Source organism: Salvelinus namaycush, chromosome 23, assembly GCF_016432855.1.
Source record: "Salvelinus namaycush isolate Seneca chromosome 23, SaNama_1.0, whole genome shotgun sequence".
Classification (NCBI taxonomy): domain Eukaryota; kingdom Metazoa; phylum Chordata; class Actinopteri; order Salmoniformes; family Salmonidae; genus Salvelinus; species Salvelinus namaycush.
The window spans coordinates 15801010-15824224 of record NC_052329.1 but is presented as its reverse complement, the minus strand read 5'-3'; the positions used below and the strand labels follow the sequence as shown (position 1 = coordinate 15824224).

General features: G+C 43.9%; 1 protein-coding gene across 1 annotated transcript; it reads left to right on the top strand.

The window, feature by feature from the left end:
- Positions 1 to 5701: 5701 nt before the first annotated feature.
- Positions 5702 to 11887, top strand: LOC120018497 (cis-aconitate decarboxylase-like). The gene is made up of 5 exons (XM_038961727.1): positions 5702 to 5744; positions 6435 to 6622; positions 7413 to 7505; positions 9921 to 10126; positions 10942 to 11887. Exons 1-5 carry the CDS (start codon positions 5702 to 5704, stop codon positions 11885 to 11887), a joined length of 1476 nt encoding a protein of 491 aa, XP_038817655.1.
- Positions 11888 to 23215: the final 11328 nt, after the last annotated feature.

Genomic DNA, 23215 nt, shown 5'->3' with positions numbered 1-23215 from the left:
TGGGAGGCTGCTGCCTAGAGAGATGGGAGGCTGCTGCCTAGAGAGATGGGATGCTGCTACCTAGAGAGATAGGAGGCTGCTGCCTAGAGAGATGGGAGGCTGCTACCTAGAGAGATGGGAGGCTGCTGCCTAGAGAGATGGGAGGCTGCTGCCTCCTAGAGAGATAGGAGGCTGCTGCCTAGAGAGATGGGAGGCTGCTGCCTAGAGAGATGGGAGGCTGCTGCCTAGAGAGATGGGATGCTGCTACCTAGAGAGATAGGAGGCTGCTGCCTAGAGAGATGGGAGGCTGCTACCTAGAGAGATGGGAGGCTGCTGCCTAGAGAGATGGGAGGCTGCTGCCTAGAGAGATAGGAGGCTGCTGCCTAGATAGATAGGAGGCTGCTACCTAGAGAGATAGGAGGCTGCTGCCTAGAGAGATGGGAGGCTGCTACCTAGAGAGATGGGAGGCTGCTGCCTAGAGAGATAGGAGGCTGCTGCCTAGAGAGATAGGAGGCTGCTGCCTAGAGAGATAGGAGGCTGCTGCCTAGAGAGATAGGAGGCTGCTGCCTAGAGAGATGGGAGGCTGCTACCTAGAGAGATAGGAGGCTGCTGCCTAGAGAGATGGGAGGCTGCTGCCTAGAGAGATGGGAGGCTGCTACCTAGAGAGATAGGAGGCTGCTGCCTAGAGAGATAGGAGGCTGCTGCCTAGAGAGATGGGAGGCTGCTGCCTAGAGAGATAGGAGGCTGCTGCCTAGAGAGATAGGAGGCTGCTGCCTAGAGAGATAGGAGGCTGCTGCCTAGAGAGATGGGAGGCTGCTACCTAGAGAGATAGGAGGCTGCTGCCTAGAGAGATGGGAGGCTGCTGCCTAGAGAGATGGGAGGCTGCTACCTAGAGAGATAGGAGGCTGCTGCCTAGAGAGATAGGAGGCTGCTGCCTAGAGAGATGGGAGGCTGCTGCCTAGAGAGATAGGAGGCTTCTGCCTAGAGAGAAGGGAGGCTGCTGCCTAGAGAGATGGGAGGCTGCTACCTAGAGAGATAGGAGGCTGCTACCTAGAGAGATAGGAGGCTGCTACCTAGAGAGATAGGGGAAAAGGGGAAAACTGGAAATGTGTTATTGGCAGTGATGTTTGCAACTCTCTTTCTTATTGTTCTATTAACTAATTTACCATCTGGTGATGTCAACAGGCAGGCCAAAACTCCATCCCACCAAAACAGGTTTCAAACATTTCTTACCCTAAAAGGGCATTATCATAATTTTCACAACTTCACAGTATTATTCCGACCTCAGTGTGAAAATATACACTGAGTGTACAAAACATTAGTTACACCTTAATATTGAGTTATTTTTTATTTGATTTCATTTTTATTTAACCTTTATTTAACTAGGCAAGTCAGTTAAGAACAAATTCTTTACAAACAGTTGCACCCCTTTTTCCGCCCTCAAAACACCCTCAATTAGTCGGGTATGACCTCTAAACGGTGTTCAAGGCTTCACACAGTCATGTCAAATTGGTTGGTTGTCCTTTGGGTGGTGGACCATTTTTGATATACACGGGAAGCTGTTGAGTGTAAAATACACAGCAGTGCTGCAGTTCTTGACACACTCAAACCGGTTAGTCTATGTCATGGAAAGAGCTTTGTACTCTCAGCGTGTATAAAACACAGGAAAATCCAATTTTTGACTGCACTGATCTTTTAAGTAGAAAATGTGCACCAATATTGCATTTTCAAAGCCATTTATATTTAATGACGTGCACTTTAATATAGACCACATGGAGAATTCAATCAATCAGATTTGTTTATATGAATAGATTTGCTAAAGTGCCCAAATTCCAAATTTGACATGTCCCTCTTTGCACACTCTGTTAGTTTTTAACCCACTTGACACCAACATTTCTCCAAGTTTTTACTATCATTGTCAAAATCAAATTTTATTGGTCACATACACATGTTTAGCAGATGTTATTGTGGGTGTAGTGAAATTCTAGTAAAAAAAAAGAAGTTGCTTAGGGAAGCGCGGCTGCCCTATCTTTCGGCGCCATCTTTCATCTGTAAAGCCCTAGTTATTTTGTTGCGTTGACAATGTATGTTCTGAAGATTAGTGAAATAAAGGTTAAAAAAATGCTAATAAACCTAGCCCCCATTTTAAGAGTAGTGGGTAGTGTATGGGGCTTTGGTGACAAAACGGATGGCACTGTGATAGACTGCATCCAGTTTGTTGAGTAGAGTGTTGGAGGCTATTTTATAGATGACATCACCGAAGTCGAGGATCAATAGGATGGTCAGTTTTACGAGGGTATGTTTGGCAGCATGAGTGAAGGATGCTTTGTTGCGTTATAGAAAGCCGATTCTAGATTTAATTTTGGATTGGAGATGCTTAATGTGAGTCTGGAAGGAGAGTTTACAGTCTAACCAGACACCTAGGTATTTGTAGTTGTCCATGTATTCTAAGTCAGAGCCGTCCAGAGTGGTGATGCTGGACGGGCGATCAGGTGCGGGCAGTGATCGGTTGAAGAGCATGCATTTAGTTTTACTTGCATTTAAGAGCAGTTGGAGGCCACGGAAGGAGAGTTGTATGGCATTGAAGCTCGTCTGAAAATGTTCAGAGTTTGCGGAAGGAATCCGGGGATAAGGGGGAAAATGTCATAAAAAAGAATAATAGGTCCGTTATGCTCTGGTTTGAGTCACGTTGTTCGAACTGGCGAGAGCTTTCCGAGCTGAAGGTTAGCTAATGACCGCTAGCAATGGTTTGCTAACTGATAGCTGGTAGGTAGTTAGCTGGCTAGCTTCAGTTGAGGGATTCCAGACCCGAAGTAAATAGAAATACTTTAGAAAAAAAGCAGATCCACGCCACATTGGGTGAGGCGGGTTGCAGGAGAGTAATTAGAAGTTGAGGTTTAGGAAAATATTTTTAAAAGATATGCGAAGAAAAAGATGTAAAAAGATATATACAAGGGACACGACAGGACAAAGACAAAGACGTCTGACTGCTACGCCATCTTGGATAGAGTAGTCAAATCACAGTGTAAAAGCAGGTGGACTGGTTCTACTCTTTTTGACCATTTTGTGGTGAAAAACTGGCTGGGTGGAGCATAACACGTCAACTCTGTTATCCATAGATAAACAGGCTAGACATGTTTAAACAATTCACTTTTTTTTTTACTTGCATTCAATTGCCCCTCCCTGTTGCACACAAGCTTCCATCCCACTGTCACAAGGGAATTTATGGCTGATTTAAGGTGAAATCGTCAACCCTGTTACTTTTTTTGACACTTAATAGGCACTTACTATAGTATTTTTTAAATTTAAGCTCCTGAGATGGGAAAACTTGTTTTTATTAGGTTCAACATGTGCTCTTTATGACATAATTATTTTGCCCCACCAAGTTACACATCTCATAAGGCACCGAAATGGTGGAATGATCCCCCTGCCCCTCTCTGTCCAGTATCAGGGATCTTTGTCTCTCTGGAGTATAACATCACACCTTACCTAAGAAGGAAATGCCTTCCTCCTGATGCTGATGATGATGGTGAGGGAAAATCCCAGCGTGTTATTGGAGTAGAGGTTCTTGTTTGTGGAATTTCCTGCCTCTCTCTGTTCCCCTGTATGCCCCTCCCACCCTTATCTGTCCCCCCCTGCCCCTCTCAGTCCCTCTCCCTGCCCTTCCCTGACTGTCTCTGTCGCCCCCCCCCACCCTCCGTCCCACTCCCTCCCTCTCCCTGCCCAGTATCGGGGATCTTTGTCACTCTGGAGTATAAAAGACTGACAGACTTCACCTGAGAGACAACCTGCCTCCTCTCCTCCACATACTCTTCCTCCATCCATTCATCTATCCCTCCATCTCACCAACAGATCTACGAGGAACAGAAAGAAGAATTGAGAGAAGGAGGACAAACAGAGAGAAGAGCCCAAAACGACAAAACAGAGGACAGACAGTCAAACAACGAGGGAAGAATTTAACCACAGAGAGAGTGACAGCAGACAGACAGACATGCTCTTCAAAGTACAGGTAAGCACCAGTCACTATGGTCACTCACCATGCATATAACCTATATGAGAATGATATGAAATGATTGATATTTATCTCTATCTCATTCCCTGTCAGTGTGTCTGGTTAGAGACCTAGAAAATATGTTGTTGACTGTTGGTGATGTGTGTGGCTGTAATATGAGCTATATGGACACCATGCATTAACTGATTCATCATACATTGATATATGTGGGTCTCTCTCTATTCCACTGACCGTCAGTGTGTGGGGTTAGAAGCCGAGAGAGAATAAAGTTGTCTGTCTGTCTGTCTGTCTGTCTGTCTGTCTGTCTGTCTGTCTGTCTGTCTGTCTGTCTGTCTGTCTCTGTCTGTCTGTCTGTCTGTCTGTCTGTCTGTGATTTGTATGGTGAATACTTCAAGACTCAAGCTTTATCATCTTATACGATCAGGTGTTTTTAAAAATAATTTGATGTAGTCATGAGGTATTCTGTTTTAATGACTCACGCCACACCTGGCTACACATAGCTCACCAATCGAACACTGTTTGGGTCAGTACTCGTCTCTTTATCTGAAGTGTCAAATAACACACAGGTCATTTTTTAAAATCTTCTTTGGGATAGGTGGGACATTAGCGTCCCACCTGGCCAACATCCGGTGAAATTGCAGAGCGCGAAATTCAAATTAAATTACTATAAATATTAAACGTTCATGAAATCACAAGTGCAATACATCAAAATATAGCTTAACTTGTTGTTAATCCAGCCAAGGTGTCAGATTTCAAAAAGGCTTTACGGCGAAAGCAAACCATGCGATTATCTGAGGACAGCGTCCAGCACACAAATGCATAACAATCATTTTCAACCAGGGAGTTGCGACACGAAAGTCAGAAATAGCGATATAATATATGCCTTACCTTTGAAGATCTTCTTCTGTTGGCACTCCAAAAGGTCCCAGTTACATTACAAATGGTCCTTTTGTTCGATAAAGTCCTTTTTTATATCAATAAAAACTCAGTTTAGATGGTGCGCTTCAGTCAATAATCCACTCGGTTTCCCTCTTTCAAAATGCGTACAAAATTAATCCCAAACGTTACCAATAAACTTATCCAAACAAGTCAATCAATGTTTATAATCAATCCTTAGGTACCCTAATACGCAAATAAACAATACAATTTAAGACGGAGAATCGTTATTGTCTTTACCGGAGAGCCAGAATGGGAACCACTTAGAAAAACTACAACTTCTCCCTAATTTTTCTAAAAACCAGCCTGAAACTCTTTCCAAAGACTGTTGACATCTAGTGGAAGCCCTAGGAACTGTAATCGGGGGGACGATTTCGCCCTATTATAAAGTGCCAGCCATTGAAATCAGTGGTAGGATGATTTTTATTTTTTTGCGATGGTTTGTCCTCTGGGTTTTGCCTGCCATTTCAGTTCTGTTATATTCACAGACATTATTTTTAACAGTTTTAGAGACTTTAGAGTGTTTTCTATCCAAATCTACCAATTATATGCATATCCTAGTTCCTGGGCCTGAGTAGCAGGCAGTTTACTTTGGGCACGCTTTTCATCCGCCCCCTATCCCAAAGAAGTGTTAAACTGAAAATAAACAAACTGAAAGTTTTATAAAACTGAAAGTTTTATGTTCATTCTTTCTCTCTATCCGTCTGTCAGGACTGTATTACTGACATACTGCTGTCTGTCTGTTTGTGTGTTTGTCAGAGATCCTTCAGACCCATGTCTGCTACACTGAGAGGACTCCACCAGTCTGCCCTAGACAGTAAGCTCTGCTCAGCTCTCTACTCTGTACTCTACTCTCTGCTGTCTCCATCCTGTGTTAGGATTTTCCTTTATCACAATATCAACACACACACACACACACACACACACACACACACACACACACACACACACACACACACACACACACACACACACACACACACACACACACACACACACACACACACACACACACACACACACACACACACGTTAGCTAAGTGTTTCTTTCTGGCTTGGATATGAGAAAGCTCATGTTTGACAGTAGCTTATGTTTGACATTAGTAAATATTGGTCTGTTCTGTTCTATTCATACAGGATGTGTTGGTCAGGTCTATACTGTACATAGACCTAGGCTACATAGACCTACATTGACATAGGCTGTCTGTGTTGGTTCTCTAACTCTCCTCTGTTTCTCCGTCTCAGTTCAGACGTGAATAAACTGAGCTTAGAACATACTGGGGAGGTTTAAAACATTCCTGTCCTCGTCTCCCTTCTTCTCCCCTCTCCTCGTCCTCTTAAACACCTCTCCCTCTTTCCCTCCCTCCACCTCCTCTCCCCCTTTCTTCCTGCCCCTTTCCAACTCTCCTCCCTCACCTCTCACCCCCCTCCTCCTCCTTCTCTCCTCGTCATCCTCCTCATCACTCTTCATTTCCTCCCATCCCCCTGCTCTCCTCCTTCCTTCCAGTTATACAGTGTCCAGCCTCAGAGGACAGTGTGACGGACAGTTTTGGACAGTTCATCCAGGGTGTCCAGCCCCACCACCTGACCCCCACCCTGCTCCACCGTAGCAAGAGGATGGTTCTGGACTCCATCGGAGTGGGACTACTGGGCAGCACCACACACGTCTTCCAGCTGGCCCTACAACACTGTCAGGTGAGATAATATAATGAATACTTTATTGTTCATTGGTTACAACAGAAACTTGTCTTCTGCCTTTCCCAACACCACTAGATATACACACGCACACACGTTGAGAGGCACAGGGTCAGCCGCACAGAGCGCCCCTGGATGCAGAGCAACTGTGGGGGGTTAAGTGCCTTGCTCAAGAGCCCAACGGCAGGCGATGGTGTATGGGCTCAGAGACGAGCAGCTTCTCAGCTGCTTTTTCAGTTGTTGTGTCGCCCGGGACTTGAACCAGCATCTTTCAGCTTCCTTTTCTCCTCGTCTCTTTCCCTTCACCCTTCACCCTACCCCTAACTGATGTGAAAGCAGATAGCTTGTAGTAATGTCAATCTACCAAGTTGGCACATCAGTGCAGATGAAGGAGAGGACACAACGTGACGAGGCAAGGGCTTTTCCCTTACTGACAGCTCTATGAGTCCAGCCCAGTGTTGTAACAGTGCGTAAGAGGCAGCCTGCAGACAACACACAGTCACTGGAGCTAGGGTTAAGGTTAGACAGAGACAGTTGACAGACTACATAACTGTTAGAGGCAGACACTCTGTCATCACTTATTCAGGACAGGAATGAAGGAATGTACTCTGTAAAGATTGGTCACTCACAGTCCCCATGGTGATTAAGTTCATGTGTAGCTGTGTGGAAACACAGCGTGATATGGACACAGTGTTGTTAGGAAGAGGAGAACAACAGGTTGTCTTAACAGTTATGTTGTCCATCTGTTCTTTCTCTCTACCTCTCCCTACTGTCTCCCTGTGTCCTGCAGCACATGTTTGCTCCCGATGACGTCAGTTCTGTTTACGGACGCAGAGGAACCAGACTCTCCCCAACCCTTGCTGCCTTCGTCAACGGAGTGGCCGTGAGTAGATACATCTACAGTAGTTCTGCATAGACATGAGTGTAGATATATGTGAGGTAGAAGAGCATAGACACTGTAGCGGAGAGACAGTGGTAGGATCCAAAAATCTCAAATGTTGACTCATCAGACCAAAGTACAGATTTCCACCGGTCTAATGTCCATTGCTCGTGTACCACAGATACCTTAATGTCTTAAAGTAGTGATGGAATGTTGTTCCTGTTGCTTATTTGAGCTGTTCTTGCCACAATATGGCTTCGGTCTTATACCACATCACCACCACCACCACAGTCATTCAGCCACACAACCTGGAAAAAGGAAACCCTCAACCTTCACCTTCTGTTTGTGGGTTAGAGTTAAAACTTCTTATGGCTGCAATCCCGTCACCGGGATCGATATGACAGCAGCCAGTGACAGTGCAGGGCGCCAAATTCAAAAAACAGAAATCTCATAATTAAAATTCCTCAGACATTCATGTGTCTTATATCATTTTAAAGGTAATCTTGTTGTTAATCCCACCAAAGTGTCCGATTTCAAATAGGCTTTTCAGCGAAAGCACTACAAACGATTATGTTAGGTCACCACAAAACCACAATAAGCACAGCCATTTTTCCAGCGAAAGATAGCTTTCACAAAAACCAGAAATAGAGATAAAATTAATCACTAACCTTTGATTATCTTCATCAGATGACACTCATAGGACTTCATGTTACACAATACATGCATGTTTTGTTTGATAAAGTTCATATTTATATAAAAAAATCTGAGTTTACATTGGCGTGTTAGATTCACTAGTTGCAAAAACATCAAATGATTTTGCATAGCCACATCGTTTCAACAGAAATACTCATCATAAATGTAGATGATAATACACATGGAATTATAGATATACCTCTCCTTAATGCAACCGCTGTGTCAGATTTCAAAAAAACTTTACGGGAAAAATAAACCATGCAATAATCTGAGACGGAGCTCAGAACAATAGTCAAATTAGCCGCCATGTTGGACTCAACAGAAACCAGAAAATACATGATAAATGTTTCCTTACCTTTGATGAACTTCATCAGAATGTAATCCTAAGAATCCCAGGTCCACAATAAATGCTTGATTTGTTCGATAATGTCCGTTATTTATGTCCAATTAGCTACTTTCGAATTGTTTACCAAACGCCCTAACCAAAGTCTCAAAGCGCGTCCACTATAACGTGACGAAATGTCCAAAAGTTCCGTTACAGTCAGTAGAAACATGTCAAACGATATACTGAATCAATCTTTAGAATGTTGTTAACATATATCTTGAATAACGTTCCAACCGGAGAATTACATCGATTTCAATTGACCGATGGAACGGAGCTCACTCTCACGTGAACGAGCCAGTTCAATGCGTGGGCACCTCATGGAAGTGATTACTCATTCCTGTCTCCTTCGGCCCCAATTCACATTGGAGTCATCAGACAAAGTTATATTGACTGTTGACATCTAGTGGAAGCCGTAGGAGGTGAAAACTCATCCATATCTCTCTGTATTTTCAATGAGAGCTTGGTTGAAAATCTGGCACCCCCAGAAAATATCCAAACAGGAAGTGGAACTTCTCCGGTTTTTGCCTGCCATATGAGTTCTGTTATACTCACAGACATAATTCAAACAGTTTTAGAAACTTTTTTCTATCCAATACTAATAATAATATGCATATATTAGCAACTATGACATAGGAGCAGGCCGTTTACTCTGGGCACCTCTGTGCACCTTTCATCCAAGCTACTCAATACTGCCCCTTCAGCCATAAGAACTTAAACAGACAGATAGACAGGTCTCAATATGAATATGAAGGGAGGATGGGCAGATCCAGATATGTGCACAGATAGAGGCCTAGGCATGCTGGACAATGTCTGCTACAGTTTTTACACTAGATCATTGCTGGCTAGGGTTAGTACATTATTGTTAACAGAGAGGGAGAGGCAGAGAACAGAGAGATATATGTGGACACTATAGGGCTCCCATTACAACAGACAGACAGACAGACAGACAGACAGACAGACAGACAGACAGACAGACAGACAGACAGACAGACAGACAGAGACAGACAGACAGACAGACAGAGACAGACAGACAGACAGACAGGTCATAAAGTCAGAGTATCCAGCATGACATAAAAACATCCAGCAACTCACATATAATTGTCACTATTTGTCACTATTTATTGTCTCATGTGGTAAACCAACTGTGTACACCCACCTTCCTTGGTTTTGTAATTAAAATAAAATTTGAATCATTAAAGCAATGAGTCTGATAATAACTGTGGTCTTTCCATTGTCTGTCTCCATTGTCTGTCTGTTGTCCAAGATAACTGTAGTTGTCTGTTGTGTCTGGGCTAACTGTGTCTATTGTGTGCCTGTTGCGTGTCGGTTGTCCTGTACAGACCCACTCCATGGACTTTGACGACACCTGGCACCCTGCTACTCACCCGTCGGGGGCGGTCCTTCCTGCCCTACTGGCGGTCAGCGATATGCTGCCCAACAACAGAAAGCCTAGTGGGCAGGACTTCCTGTTGGCCTTCAACGTTGGGATAGAGGTCCAGGGACGCCTGATGAGGTTCTCCAACGAGGCTCAGAACATCCCCAAGAGGTGAGAACTGGACCATTACTCTGGTGCTCTCTATGGGGCTGTAAAATAAAGTATTCTCAATGCCTACAGGTCTGTTTGTGTGGTATTCTACCAGCCTGTCTCTGGGATAGGAGAAGCTCAGTGGCTAGTCTAATTCGTTTAGTTTAACAGGTGGATTCCGTCAGACATAGGTGTTTAAACACCATTACAGCCGTTCTACTGTGTTTACACTGTGAGAATGCGGTGAAATTACTTATCATTTGTTAAATCCCTCAATACCGCAAAAACAGACTCTCAGCCTCTCCTCCCTATGCAGACCTAAACTGTATAGACCAGATGGCTGTCCTGTCCAGTAGTATTCCATTCTGCACTAGACAGACACCTGTCCTCACTTTAGACAAATGCAGGTTAGCATTTCTGATCAGGAATCTTTTTCTGGAGGCAGCTCTGCAGAGTGGTCACTATTTGGCACAGGCACAAAGTCATACAATCAGATTTGAAACCTAACTGTAACCTTAACCACACTGCTATCCCTATTGGCTAACTCTAACGTTAAATTAAGACCAAAAAGCTAATATTTGTTTTCATGAATATAGCCAATTTTGATTTTGCAACTGGCCTATCTAAGAGGAAAGCACTCAGTTATGCCTCCAGGACAAGATCCACGACAATAAACGTCAACCTGCTAGACAGACACTTGTACTCACTGGCCCAGCAATCATTTAATAAAGACTGAGACAGACACTTTACTCAAGATTACTCAATTAGGCTGCTACTAAAATAGACATGTGCCTCCAAAACATCTGATCTCTCTGATCTCTCACCCCTCCCTCCAGATTCCACCCCCCCACCGTTGTGGGTACTCTGGGTAGTGCTGCAGCCTGCGCCCGCCTCCTCTCTCTGGAACGCTCTCAGTGTAGCCACGCCCTGGCCATCGCTGCCAGCCTATCAGGAGCCCCCATGGCGAACGCGGCCACCCAGTCTAAACCCCTCCACATCGGAAACGCTGCGCGGCTGGGGCTGGAGGCGGCTCTGCTGTCCTCAATAGGACTGGAGGCCTCGCCCAGGGTCCTGGATGACACCGCCGGTGTCGCGGGGTTCAGCGCCTTCTACGAGGACTACGCCCCACAACCTTTGACCTCTCCAGAGGAGGCGGGGTTGCGGTTCCTACTGGAGGACCAGGACATGGGGTTCAAGAGGTTCCCGGCCCACCTGGGGATGCACTGGGTGGCCGACGCTGCTGCCTCAGTGCACAAGCTACTGCTGGGGGAGCTGGGGTCACAGGGGATGGGGCAAGGGTCACAGGTCGTAGGTCTGGTCCAGGACATCTTGCTGAGGGTTCCCCACTCCAAGTACATTAACCGTCCATTCCCGGAGTCAGAGCACCAGGCCAGACACTCCTTCCAGTTCAATGCCTGCTCTGCCCTGCTGGACGGGGAGGTCACCGTGTTCTCATTCTCACAGGAGGCACTACAGCGACCCGACCTGCTGGCCTTGCTGGGGCGTGTCCGCGTTGAGCATCCCCAAGACAACCCGGCTAACTTCGACCGCATGTATGGCGAGGTGCAGGTGACGCTGGTGGGTGGGGATGTGCTGAAGGGACGCTGTGATACTTTCTATGGCCACTGGCGCAACCCGCTGACCAATGAGAGCCTGAGGAAGAAGTTCCGTAGCAACGCGGGTGCGGTCCTACCCAGGGAAAAGGTGGAGGGGCTGATTGAGGCTGTAGAGGGACTGGACAGACTGGAGGACTGCTCTACTCTACTGGCACAGCTGCAGTGAAACACACACACACATCACAGACGTGCACACATACCTACACTCTCTCTCTCTCACACACACACACACACACACACACTTTTCTGACCAGCTGGTCTTTTCTGACCAGCTGATCTTTTTGCATTTCACATCAGGTGTCTATACACATATACAGACCATGAGCTTGCATCTTCAGGTGTGCATGACTTACGTTGGTCTTGGATGTTCTGTTTGCCAGTGGTGTAACGTACTTAAGTAAAAATACTTTAAAGTACTACTGAAGTAGTTTTTGGGGGTATCTATTTCTATTTTTGACAACTTTTCATTTTATTTCACTACATTCATCACAAGTACTCATTACATTTTGAATGCTTAAAAGGACAGGAAAATGGTACAATTCACACACTTATTAAGGGAACAGCCCTGCTCATCCCTACTGCCTCTGATCTGGAGGACTCACGAAACACAAATGCTTCATTTGTAAATGATGTCTGAGTGTTCGAGTGTGCCCCTGACTATCCGTAAATTTAAAAAATACTACTTTTAGAAGTAAAGTAATATTACTTTTTATACTTAAGGTATATCTTTTTTAAATTACATTTACTTTTGATACTTAAGTATATTTAAAATCAAATACTTTTAGACTTTTACTCAATAAGTATTTTACTGGGTGACTTTCACTTTCACTTGAGTCATTTTCTGTTAAGGTATCTTTACTTTTACTCAAGTATGGCAATTGGGTACTTTTTCCACCACTGCTGTTTACTATGGTGTCATGAAGGGACTTTGCTTGTAGCATTTTATCACTTTCTACTGTGAGACAAGTTATGATGAAGAATCTACTTCCAATGTGAGGGAAGAGACATTTAACTGCATTGAATAATTTAAAGGGTTAAAGCTAAATTAAGTTCAAATTAAGAATCTACCTCCAATGTGAGGGAGGTGGGAGAGACTATAGGTGATTAACTGTCACGCCCTGACTTTAGTTATATTTGTTTTCTTTATTTTTTGGTTAGGTCAGGGTGTGACAAGGGTGGTTTGTTTAGTTTTTGTAATTGTCTAGGGTTTTTTCTTGTCTAGGGGTTTTGTCTTCTATGAGGATTTGGTATGGTCTAGGGGATTGTAGGTTAATGGTGGCCTGAATTGTTTCCAATCAGAGACAGCTGTTTCTCGTTGTCTCTGATTGGGGAGCCTATTTAGGTTGCCATTTTCCATGTTGGTTTTGTGGGTAGTTCTTTTCTGTTTTGTGTGAGTACCTGACAGAACTGTGTTTTGTTCCACTTTTGTTTTTTGTTTCAGTGTTCAGGTTATAATAAACATCATGAACACGTGCTGCGCTTTGGTCTACTCCTTCTTCCTCAGACCAACATCGTTACATTAACTTTAACTGTACATTAAATTATCTAAACAATCAAAGCTAAATTATTATAAAGTACTGTACCTTTTACTGCATCCATTTATGTATTTACTGTGTTTACTTGACAATGTATCTCTACCGTTCTGTGTGGATTGGGAGAATGGAAACAATTAATTTGAAGGATGGCTGTGCTATAGATGTATATGAATATACTTAATTTTCTTATTCTGTATTTTGAGAGGAGTTAAACTGTCTTATATTATATCAATAGTGTATTATTCTTATTCTATACTTTCATCTTTAAATAAAAAGGTTAAACTCTGCATCTCACCTGTTTTCTCCTCTTTTTTTAACTCACTGTAGCAAAACAACTATCAACTATCAACTCAATTTTCCTGGTTGTAGTTTCTAAGGAAAAATATACATGTTATTTGCTCATCCTTGATTTCAGATCCTAATGGCCAGTATATTATTGTGGTTGGGACACTGTATTCTAGTGAGAGCACAAACTGGCGCTCACTTTACTCACTTTAATGGGTGTGCATATTGCAATGTTTCCACATAGAAATCGATACATTCTATTATGTTTTTTTTGGTAGTGTAACGGCTGTCTTCCTCAGATGAGGAGTAGTAAGGATCGGAGGACCAATGCGCAGCGTGGTACGTGTTCATGCTCTTTATTAAAACAATCGAACACTGAAACAAAACAATAAACGACACGTGAAATAACTAACCGAAACAGTTCCGTGTGGAACACACAGACACAGAAAATAAACACCCACGAAACACAGGTGGAAAAAGGCTACCTAAGTATGATTCTCAATCAGAGACAACTAACGACACCTGCCTCTGAGAATCATACCAGGCCAAACGCAAAAACCAACATAGAAAAACGAACATAGATAACCCACCCAACTCACGCCCTGACCATACTAAAACAAAGAAATAACAAAAGAACTAAGGTCAGAATGTGACAGGTAGCCTATTGGTTTTCATGGTTGTAAATGGAACAGTACATATTGGAAACATGTTCAGGCTGGCATAGCTTAATTGATTACGTGGGTCGAATTTGATCAGAAGTGTATTGTGCCATATGACATCTTGTTGCTGTACTCATGAGCGGCATGGGTACGCTCCAACCTGTCACTTAAAAAGCACTCAATTAATGGTCTCGGAGACTCAGCACTTGAACTTTACATTTGTGGTATAGCTTGATATAAGCAGAATTCAATATAATTCCAATGCAAGAACCCCACAAAATTGTGCCCCCTCACTGATTTTAACTGCCCCCTTAGTCACTTATTCTCGAGCCGGGTCTGCAAGCCTATACAATTTCATAGACAACAACACTAACAGGAGCTGGGACAATAAACCAAAAATTACTACATGGAATTGCCTCCTCTTACCTCATACCGAAGCAATTTTGCTTACATTGGTAATTTTTGTTTTTGTGCTTTTCTAAAAACCAATTTGTGTTCTATTCATGTGCTTTTCTAATAACCGTTTTCTGTGTTCATGCAAGTGACTGATTGAACGAACCCTCACTATCAGTATCTGCAATTTGGCAGTACGCCCAGACCCTTGTTTTGAGAACGAAAGATATCTCAGTTTCAAGGTCTCAGCTTAGAGCAGGGGTGGGCAATTCCAGTCCTCGAGGGCCTGATTGGTTTCACAGTTTTGCCCCAGCCCCAGCTACCACACCTGACTCCAATAATCACCTAATCATGATCTTCAGTTTAGAATGCAATTTGATTAATCAGCTGTGTTTGCTAGGGATGGATAAAAAGTGTGACACCAATCAGCACCCCGAGGACTGGAGTTGCCCACCACTGGCTTAGAGAAAAGAAGCCTCCTGAGGTATTGGGCGGTCACATGAATGAAATAAATGTTAATGATGAATTAATTTTGAATGAATAAGCTAAATCATGCAAATATAACTTGTCTGTGTATAAGGAAACTAATGTGACTACGACGGGAGAGCTCCTGACAGACAATCACTATGGTGCATCAAGTTTCTTGGAATCTCTCCAGTTAACTAATAAAAAACAATGATTCATTTAAGATTGACTTTGAGTGTCCCTGTGTAAGAATTTCCACAACACCACACAACGTTCCTGTAAATATTTTGGTTCTAAAACCATTATTTGGTCAACAGTAATGTGCATTACCCTGCTTCCTGTAATGAAAGTATCTGTCCTGTCTAGCTTCGATGCAATCAAGAGAGTTAAGAGTCCAGCACAATATAAAAACTGTAAAAATGCTTGGTTGCATCCCTGTTTTGCTGCTAGCTCTACTCCCCCTTTAGCACACAGAGTGAAGGGATAGATGCATTCTGATGAACGCAAGTATACTGACAGAGCATAATTTCAAAATGTAATTGCGGGAAAGACTTTTTTTTAAACTACTGCTAAAAAAAAGGAGTAATAGGTTTAAGTATAACAATTATTTATAGAGGAAATAACACCACTTTACAAACAGAGTATGTAATTGAGATGATGCACCAGTGGAACAGAGCGGAGCCTGCCATTTGCGGTGAAGACATCAAGTAGCCTACAGAACTACCAATGGGACATTTTTGTAGGACATTACATTCACTGTTAGATCAATTGCATGGCTATCTCGCAACAATTTAATATTTAGAGTTAGCAATCTAGCTAATGTGTTTTGAGTTCCCACTTCCTCAAGTGGTAAATAATGTAGCATATAGTCTAGGTCAATATGCACAAAAACATGCAGGCTAACTAATCTCTAAAGAGCATAAAAAATACCTGATTGTTCTGGATCCTATTTTGACATGTTGTAAATCTAATATGTTAGATGAAATAGCTAAGATCTGTCTTACTTGGCTCTGGAAAAAGTCAGTCTATAGCCCTTCTGCTTAACTACCTTTCTTTGAAGTATAGCCATTTAATACTTTGCTGAATGAGGGCATTCTTTAGACTTTTTGGTTTTAGGCTTATGTTCTAATGTTATAGCATAATACCTCCAAAGGAGCTACTGATTGTGTAGAGTTGTTGCAGCCCTACTCTAACACACCAGATTCTACAAATCAACAGAACCGTGTGGATGCTGACTCCTGTGTTTGAGCAGTGCTGGATAAAAAGCCTGCACACCCAGTGTCCTAGCTGTCCAGATAGAGTTGACCATGTGTTTTACACAGTAACATTGCTGTTTATTTTACTTTATTTCCAAGAGGGCGTAGCAGTGCAGAAGTGGTTTGTCGTCCTCTCGTTTATTTTTTGTATTTTTCGTCTTTTTTGTATATATTTCAATTTATTTTCAATGTCTTTTCCATTTTTTAAATTAAATATACCTTCCGGTAACCCGCCTCACCCAATGTGACACGGATCCGCTATTTTTTAGACCTTATAGCTAGAACCTCCATCAAAAGCTAGCCATCAGAAGCTAACCAGCTAATTAGCTACTAGCTATTTAGTCATTGTTAGTCGCTGCTAGCGGCCTTTACCTTCAGCACAGACACCAGCCATTTCTTTTTTGCCTGGATAATACTTGCCAGCCTGCCTGTATCGAACTGTTTTCTCCACTACACCGCCAGATTCCTGCCGTAAACCCTGGACCATTACTTCGGATCATCACAGCTTGCTAGCTGCCACCGAGTGACCCAGCCCCGAAGCTAGCCCTGAGTCAGGTCCACCTCCCGGCCTACTCTGTGATCACTCGGCTACTCAGCCGATGCCTCCCGGACTCTACCCCTAACACTGCTAGAATCCACTACTCCACCAGATCCTTGCCGTAAGCTCTGGACCTTTGCATCGGATCATTGCTGCTAGCTAGCTGCTCCCGAGTGGCTATAGTGGCTAACGCCCCTGCCCCGAAGCTAGCACCAGTTAGCCACAAGCCAGGCGCATCTCCCGGCTAGCAAACGAAATTACTACAACTACAATACCTCTTTTGCCATCTGGCCCGGACCCTATGTCGACACGGTGCCCCGCCGTACCACCACGACTGGTCCGCCGACGTAACTCCATCCACTGTGCCCTCAACCGGCCTTTGCTGGACGTCGGAGCAGAGACTTCTACTTACCCCGGCCTGCTAACTTTAAACGCTGTGTCTCCCACGTGCTAGCGTAGTAGCGACTACCCCGCGTCTTCCCTGTTCTATCTATTGCTGTTCACTGGACCCTATGATCACTTGGCTACATAGCTGATGCCTGCTGGACTGTTCATTAATCACGGTTCTCCATTTTGTTTATTTTTTGTTTGTCTGTTGGCCCCTGCCTCGAGGCCCTGTGTGTAGTTAACCGACCCTCTCTGCCCATTCATCGCCATTTTACCTGTTGTTGTTGTCCTAGCTGATTAACTGTTGTTGTCTTACCCATTGTTGTCTTAGCTAGCTCTCCCAATCAACACCTGTGATTGCTTTATGCCTCACTTTATGTCTCTCGCAAATGTCAATATGCCTTGTACACTGTTGTTTAGGATAGTTATCATTGTTTTAGTTTACTGCGGAGCCCCTAGTCCCACTCAACATGCCTCAGATACCTCCTTTGTCCGACCTCCCACACATGCGGTGACCTCACCCAGCATAACTAGCCTGTCCAGAGATGCAACCTCTCTTATCATCACTCGGTGCCTGGGCTTACCTCCACTGTACCTACACCCCACCATACCCCTGTCTGTACATTATGCCCTGAATCTATTCTACCACACCCAGAAATCTGCTCCTTTAATTCTCTGTCCCCAACGCACTAGACGACCAGTTTTGATAGCCTTTAGCCATACCCTCATCCTACTCCTCCTCTGTTCCTCGGTGATGTGGAGGTTAACCCAGGCACTGCGTTCCCCCAGGCACTCTCATTTGTTGACTTCTGTAACCGAAAAAGCCTTGGTTTCATGCATGTTAACATCAGAAGCCTCCTCCCTAAGTTTGTTTTACTCACTGCTTTAGCACACTCCGCCAACCATGATGCCCTTGCCATGTCTGAATCCTGGCTTAGGAAGGCCACCAAAAATTCTGAGATTTCCATACCCAACTACAACATTTTCCGTCAAGATAGAACTGCCAAAGGGGAGGAGTTGCAATCTACTCCAGAGATAGCCTGCAAAGTTCTCTCATACTTTCCAGGTCTATGCCCAAACAGTTTGAGCTTCTAATTTTAAAAATGAATCTCTCCAGAAACAAGTCTCTCACTGTTGCCTCCTGTTATAGACCTCCCTCAGCTCCCAGCTGTGCCCTGGACACCATATGTGAATTGATTGCCCCCCATCTATCTTCAGAGTTCGTTCTGTTAGGTGACCTAAACATGGATATGCTTAAAACCTCTACTTCCTCAGAAACCCGGGTCCGGGAGCACCCCCACCAGTAAAAAAGATGACTAGCATAGGCTAGCATAGCGTCACAAGTAAATAGTAGCATCTAAATATCATTAAATCACAAGTCCAAGACACCAGATGAAAGATACACATCTTGGTAATCAAGCCATCATTTCTGATTTTTAAAATGTTTTACAGGGAAGACACAATATGTAAATCTATTAGCTAACCACGTTAGCAAAAGACACCAGTTTTTTTACTCCACCAGTTTTTTACTCCATCAGTAGCTATCACAAATTCGACCAAATAAAGATATAAATAGCCACTAACCAAGAAACAAATTCATCAGATGACAGTCTGATAACATATTTATTGTATAGCATATGTTTTGTTAGAAAAATGTGCATATTTCAGGTATAAATCATAGTTTACCATTGCAGCCACCATCACAACTCGACTAGAATAACTACAGAGAGCAACGTGTATTACCTAATTACTCATCATAAAACATTTCTTAAAAATACACAGCGTACAGCAATTGAAAGACACAGATCTTGTGAATCCAGACAATATTTCAGATTTTCTAAGTGTTTTACAGCGAAAACACAATATAGCGTTATATTAGCTTAGCACAGTAGCAAACCACACAACAGCATTGATTCCAGCCAAACATAGCGATAACGTATTCACCACCAAAATATATTAATTTTCACTAACCTTCTCAGAATTCTTCAGATGACAGTCCTGTAACATCATATTACACAATGCATATGGAGTTTGTTCGAAAATGTGCATATTTAGCGGCACAAATCGTGCTTATACAATGAAAATAGTGTCCAAATACTCAAGCAATCTGTCCGGCGCCATCTTGGAAAGACACCTATTCTTATCGAAAACTATTCATAAACTTGACTAAAAAAATACAGGTTGGACAGCAATTGAAAGACAAATTAGTTCTTAATGCAATCGCTGAATTACATTTTTAAAATTAACGTTACTGTCCAATACAGGGTGCAATACAGGGTGCGATAACGCAAGGCTACACGGCAAATAATGGCGTCTTATGCATTTTACTTTTTCAACAGAACAACGAATTATCAGCATAAATAGTTCTTACTATTAGCTGAACTCCCATCAGAATCTTGGGAAAGGTGTCCGTTGGCCAAAAGAATCGTTGCTGGGTTGGAGAATGTTTTCTTCCATGTTGCAATTAGCAGTACACAATGGCATGCGAGAGAGAGATACCCAACTCAATACAACGGCAGAAAATGAAATGCCCGAAAATCGCAATATACTGACATAAACTGATATAAATCGGTTTAAAATAACAAGATTATGATGTCTTTAAAGCCTATATCGAATAAAAACAGAGCCGGATATAACTAGAATCTAAAACGGGAGCTTCTAACACGACATCCCAATGTCCTTAGTGCGTCAGCGCGAAGAAGCAAAAGAAGGGACACCTCGATTCCAATCAATTTATAGACTTTCTGAACTGCGTAGAGACTCCATTTCAAGGCCCTCTATTCGCTGACACCCAGGGGAAGGGCGTATGCAGTGCATCTCAACCAATAGAAGACAGGCAAAGTTATACACAGGTCTGAGAACAGGTTTGGAAAAATCTGCATTCTCAACTCCACATAGGGAAATTGCTCTAAGTCCAGTTCTGTTTCACTTACAGACATAATTCAAACGGTTTTAGAAACTAGAGAGTGTTTTCTATCCAATAGTAATAATAATATGCATATTGTACGAGCAAGAATTGAGTACGAGGCAGTTTAATTTGGGAACACCAAGAAAAAAATAGTGCTAACAGCTCCCCCTATTGACAAGAAGTCACCCCGGCAGTCCTACAATCTAAGCTAGATGCCCTCAATCTCACACAAATTATCAAGGAACCCACCAGGTACAACCGTAAATCCGTAAACATAGGCACCCTCATAGATATTATCCTGACCAACTTGCCCTCCAAATACACCTCTGCTGTTTTCAATCAGGATCTCAGCGATCACTGCCTCATTGCTTGCATCCACTATGGGTCCGCGGTCAAACGACGACCCCCCATCACTGTCAAACGTTCCCTAAAACATACATGACGATACCCCCTCCCCGGCGCGTTCGGCTCCAGCCACAGGACACCAACCAAAGGGACGATCCCGGGGATACGGATCGGACTGGTCAGAAACGTGACGAACCGGCTGAGACGTGAGAGCCTGATGAGCCGGCTGAGACCTCCACGGTTGCCTCGGTCGAGGCATGGGAGCCTGTCGAGCCCGCTGGGGCATGGCAGCCTGTCGAGCCCGCTGAGGCATGGCAGCCTGTCGAGCCCGCTGAGGCATGGCAGCCTGTCGAACCCGCTGATGCATGGCAGCCTGTTGAGCTCGCTGATGCATGGCAGCCTGTTGAGCACGCTGAGGCATGGCAGCCTGTCGAGCCCGCTGAGACGGGGGAACCCGACAAACCAGCAGAGGCCTCTCAGGTAGCTCCGGTTTGGACACTCGTACCCGACATCACCTCCAACATCAAAAAATGTATATCCCCCCTGATGCTTCCCTTTGGTGGGGCGTTACTCTGTAACGATGAGCGCTGAGAGTCAGGAAACAAGTTCAGGGAGTGAGTGTTTTAATAAATGAACGCAACATAAAACACGAACAAAGCACAGATTTAACACTGGAACAGAAACAATAACGCCTGGGGAAGGAACCAAAGAAGGTGACATATATAGGGAAGGTAATCAGGGAAGTGATGGAGTCCAGGTGAGTATGATGACGTGCAGGTGTGCGTAACGATGGTGACAGGTGTGCGCCATAATGAGCAGCCTGGTAACCTAGAGGCCGGAGAGGGAGCACACGTGATAATATCCTACATCAGTTAGGCTACAGGAGAATTCTCATTGCTAATAGCACACCTGCCTGATAATATGGGCCATGTAGGCTATAACGTTTGGTGAAAGAGACAGTCCTAAAAATAAAACTTTTTGCCAAAATGAGCTAATTTATGGAGGATTATTAGCCGTGGCGTGCGCGACCTTTAAATGGGTATTAAATTGCATTCCAAGTTGCATTGAAGATCCCCGAGAACACACTGGCCTCCATCATTCCTTAATGGAAGAAGTTTTGAACCATCAAGACTCTTCCTAGAGCTGTCCGCCCGGCCAAACTGAGCAATTGTGGAAGAAGGGTCTTGGTCAGGGAGATGACCAAGAACCTGATTGTCACTCTGACAAAGCTCCAGAGTTCCTCTGTGGAGATGGGAGAACCTTCCAGAAGGACAACCATCTCTGGAGCACTCCACCAATCAGGCCTTTATGGTAGAGGGGCCAGATGGAAGGCACTCCTCAGTAACAGGTACATGACAGCCCGCTTGGAATTTGCCAAAAGACACGTAAAGGACTCAGACCATGAGAAACAAGATTCTCTGGTCTGATGAAACCAAGATTGAACACTTTGGCGTGGTTTCGTCCTCCTCCACATGTTTGCCCAGTTCAGTCATATCAGTTAAGATTTTTTTGACATCATCAGATATGTTCTTCATCTGCCTAGATAGTTTCTCATTGCCAGTGCGAAATTCTGTTAGTAGTGTCTCTAAACTCACTCTAGTCGAGTCAGCAGCTACTTGGTCCATGGTTGCGTTGTTTCATTGTGTTTGTTTGTCTCTATTTCTCGATCTAGTATTTGCCATAACATGCAGCTGCCAACATAACGTTTCAGATATTTGTTGACATTAGAGTCAAGTTATTTTCTATTTAAGAGGCATATTTTAGTAAAGAAATGGAATGCCAAACGTATCACCATCACCTGACTACCTCACTGTCCCCATATTGCGTCTTCCCTCACTCATGGACTCTTGCTTGTAGAGGGACAGTCTATTAAAGTCTATTAAGTTGGGACCCCAGAGGAGAGAAGTTGGCTCACTTGTTCTCGATGTGACTGGTGACAGGAGCCCTTCATCGACCTTCAAAGGGCTTTTGCAAAGTCTTTTGACTCGGTATCGCACAAGTATCTTCTGGGTGTTTTAGGTTAGGAGCCTCGGCCGGCACATCACGGTGCTGATCGGAAGAACCTATGATAAAAACACAACAAGGGTCATTGTCAATGGAGTGAAATCCTCGATGATTGACATGTCCGTCGGTGTTAAGCAAGGTGATCCGACCCTTTGGTCCAGACACTCGAATGCTATGTCCCTGGGGAAGGGTTGGGAGGCCGCCAGACTACCACTTTAACGTCTGCAGATGACTTGGTACTTTTGAGCGGCTCGGTGAAAGGTATGGGAAAAAAACATTCCAATTCTGGAAAAAATTTGCCAACTGATGGGTTTGAGAATTCAACCCCAAAAAATGCCACAGTGTCTTCATTGAAAAATACGGTAATAGCACAGACAAGTGCTCGTTCAAGGTTAATGGTTGTTCAGCCTGGAAACTGAATGGAGAGGACTTGCACTTGATCGTGCCTGAAGAATCCTAAAAATATCTTGGAATGCAAGTGAACCCGTGGGCAGGCATTGTTAAGCTGGAACTGATCGGGCTACTTTGTGATTGGATATGGAAGACAAAGATGTTGAACTCCTTCGCTGTCCCGAGACTCATCTACAAGGCTGACCATGGCAACCTAAAGTGGGTCGACCTGACCAAAATAGATGTGTAGAGGAGCGTTGAATTAACACATCCACGCCAGACGTCAAATACAATGAGAATACACAAGGAGCTCTCTTCATTGGCCTGAG

What these genes read in the sequence shown, in the direction of transcription:
- LOC120018497 (XM_038961727.1), top strand. Translation starts at nt 5,702, where the DNA reads ATGTCTGCTACACTGAGAGGACTCCACCAGTCTGCCCTAGACA. An exon ending in CCACCAGTCTGCCCTAGACA is followed by an intron (nt 5,745 to 6,434) that starts GTAAGCTCTGCT and finishes CCTTCCTTCCAG; the next exon opens with TTATACAGTGTCCAGCCTCA. An exon ending in CCTTCGTCAACGGAGTGGCC is followed by an intron (nt 7,506 to 9,920) that starts GTGAGTAGATAC and finishes TGTCCTGTACAG; the next exon opens with ACCCACTCCATGGACTTTGA.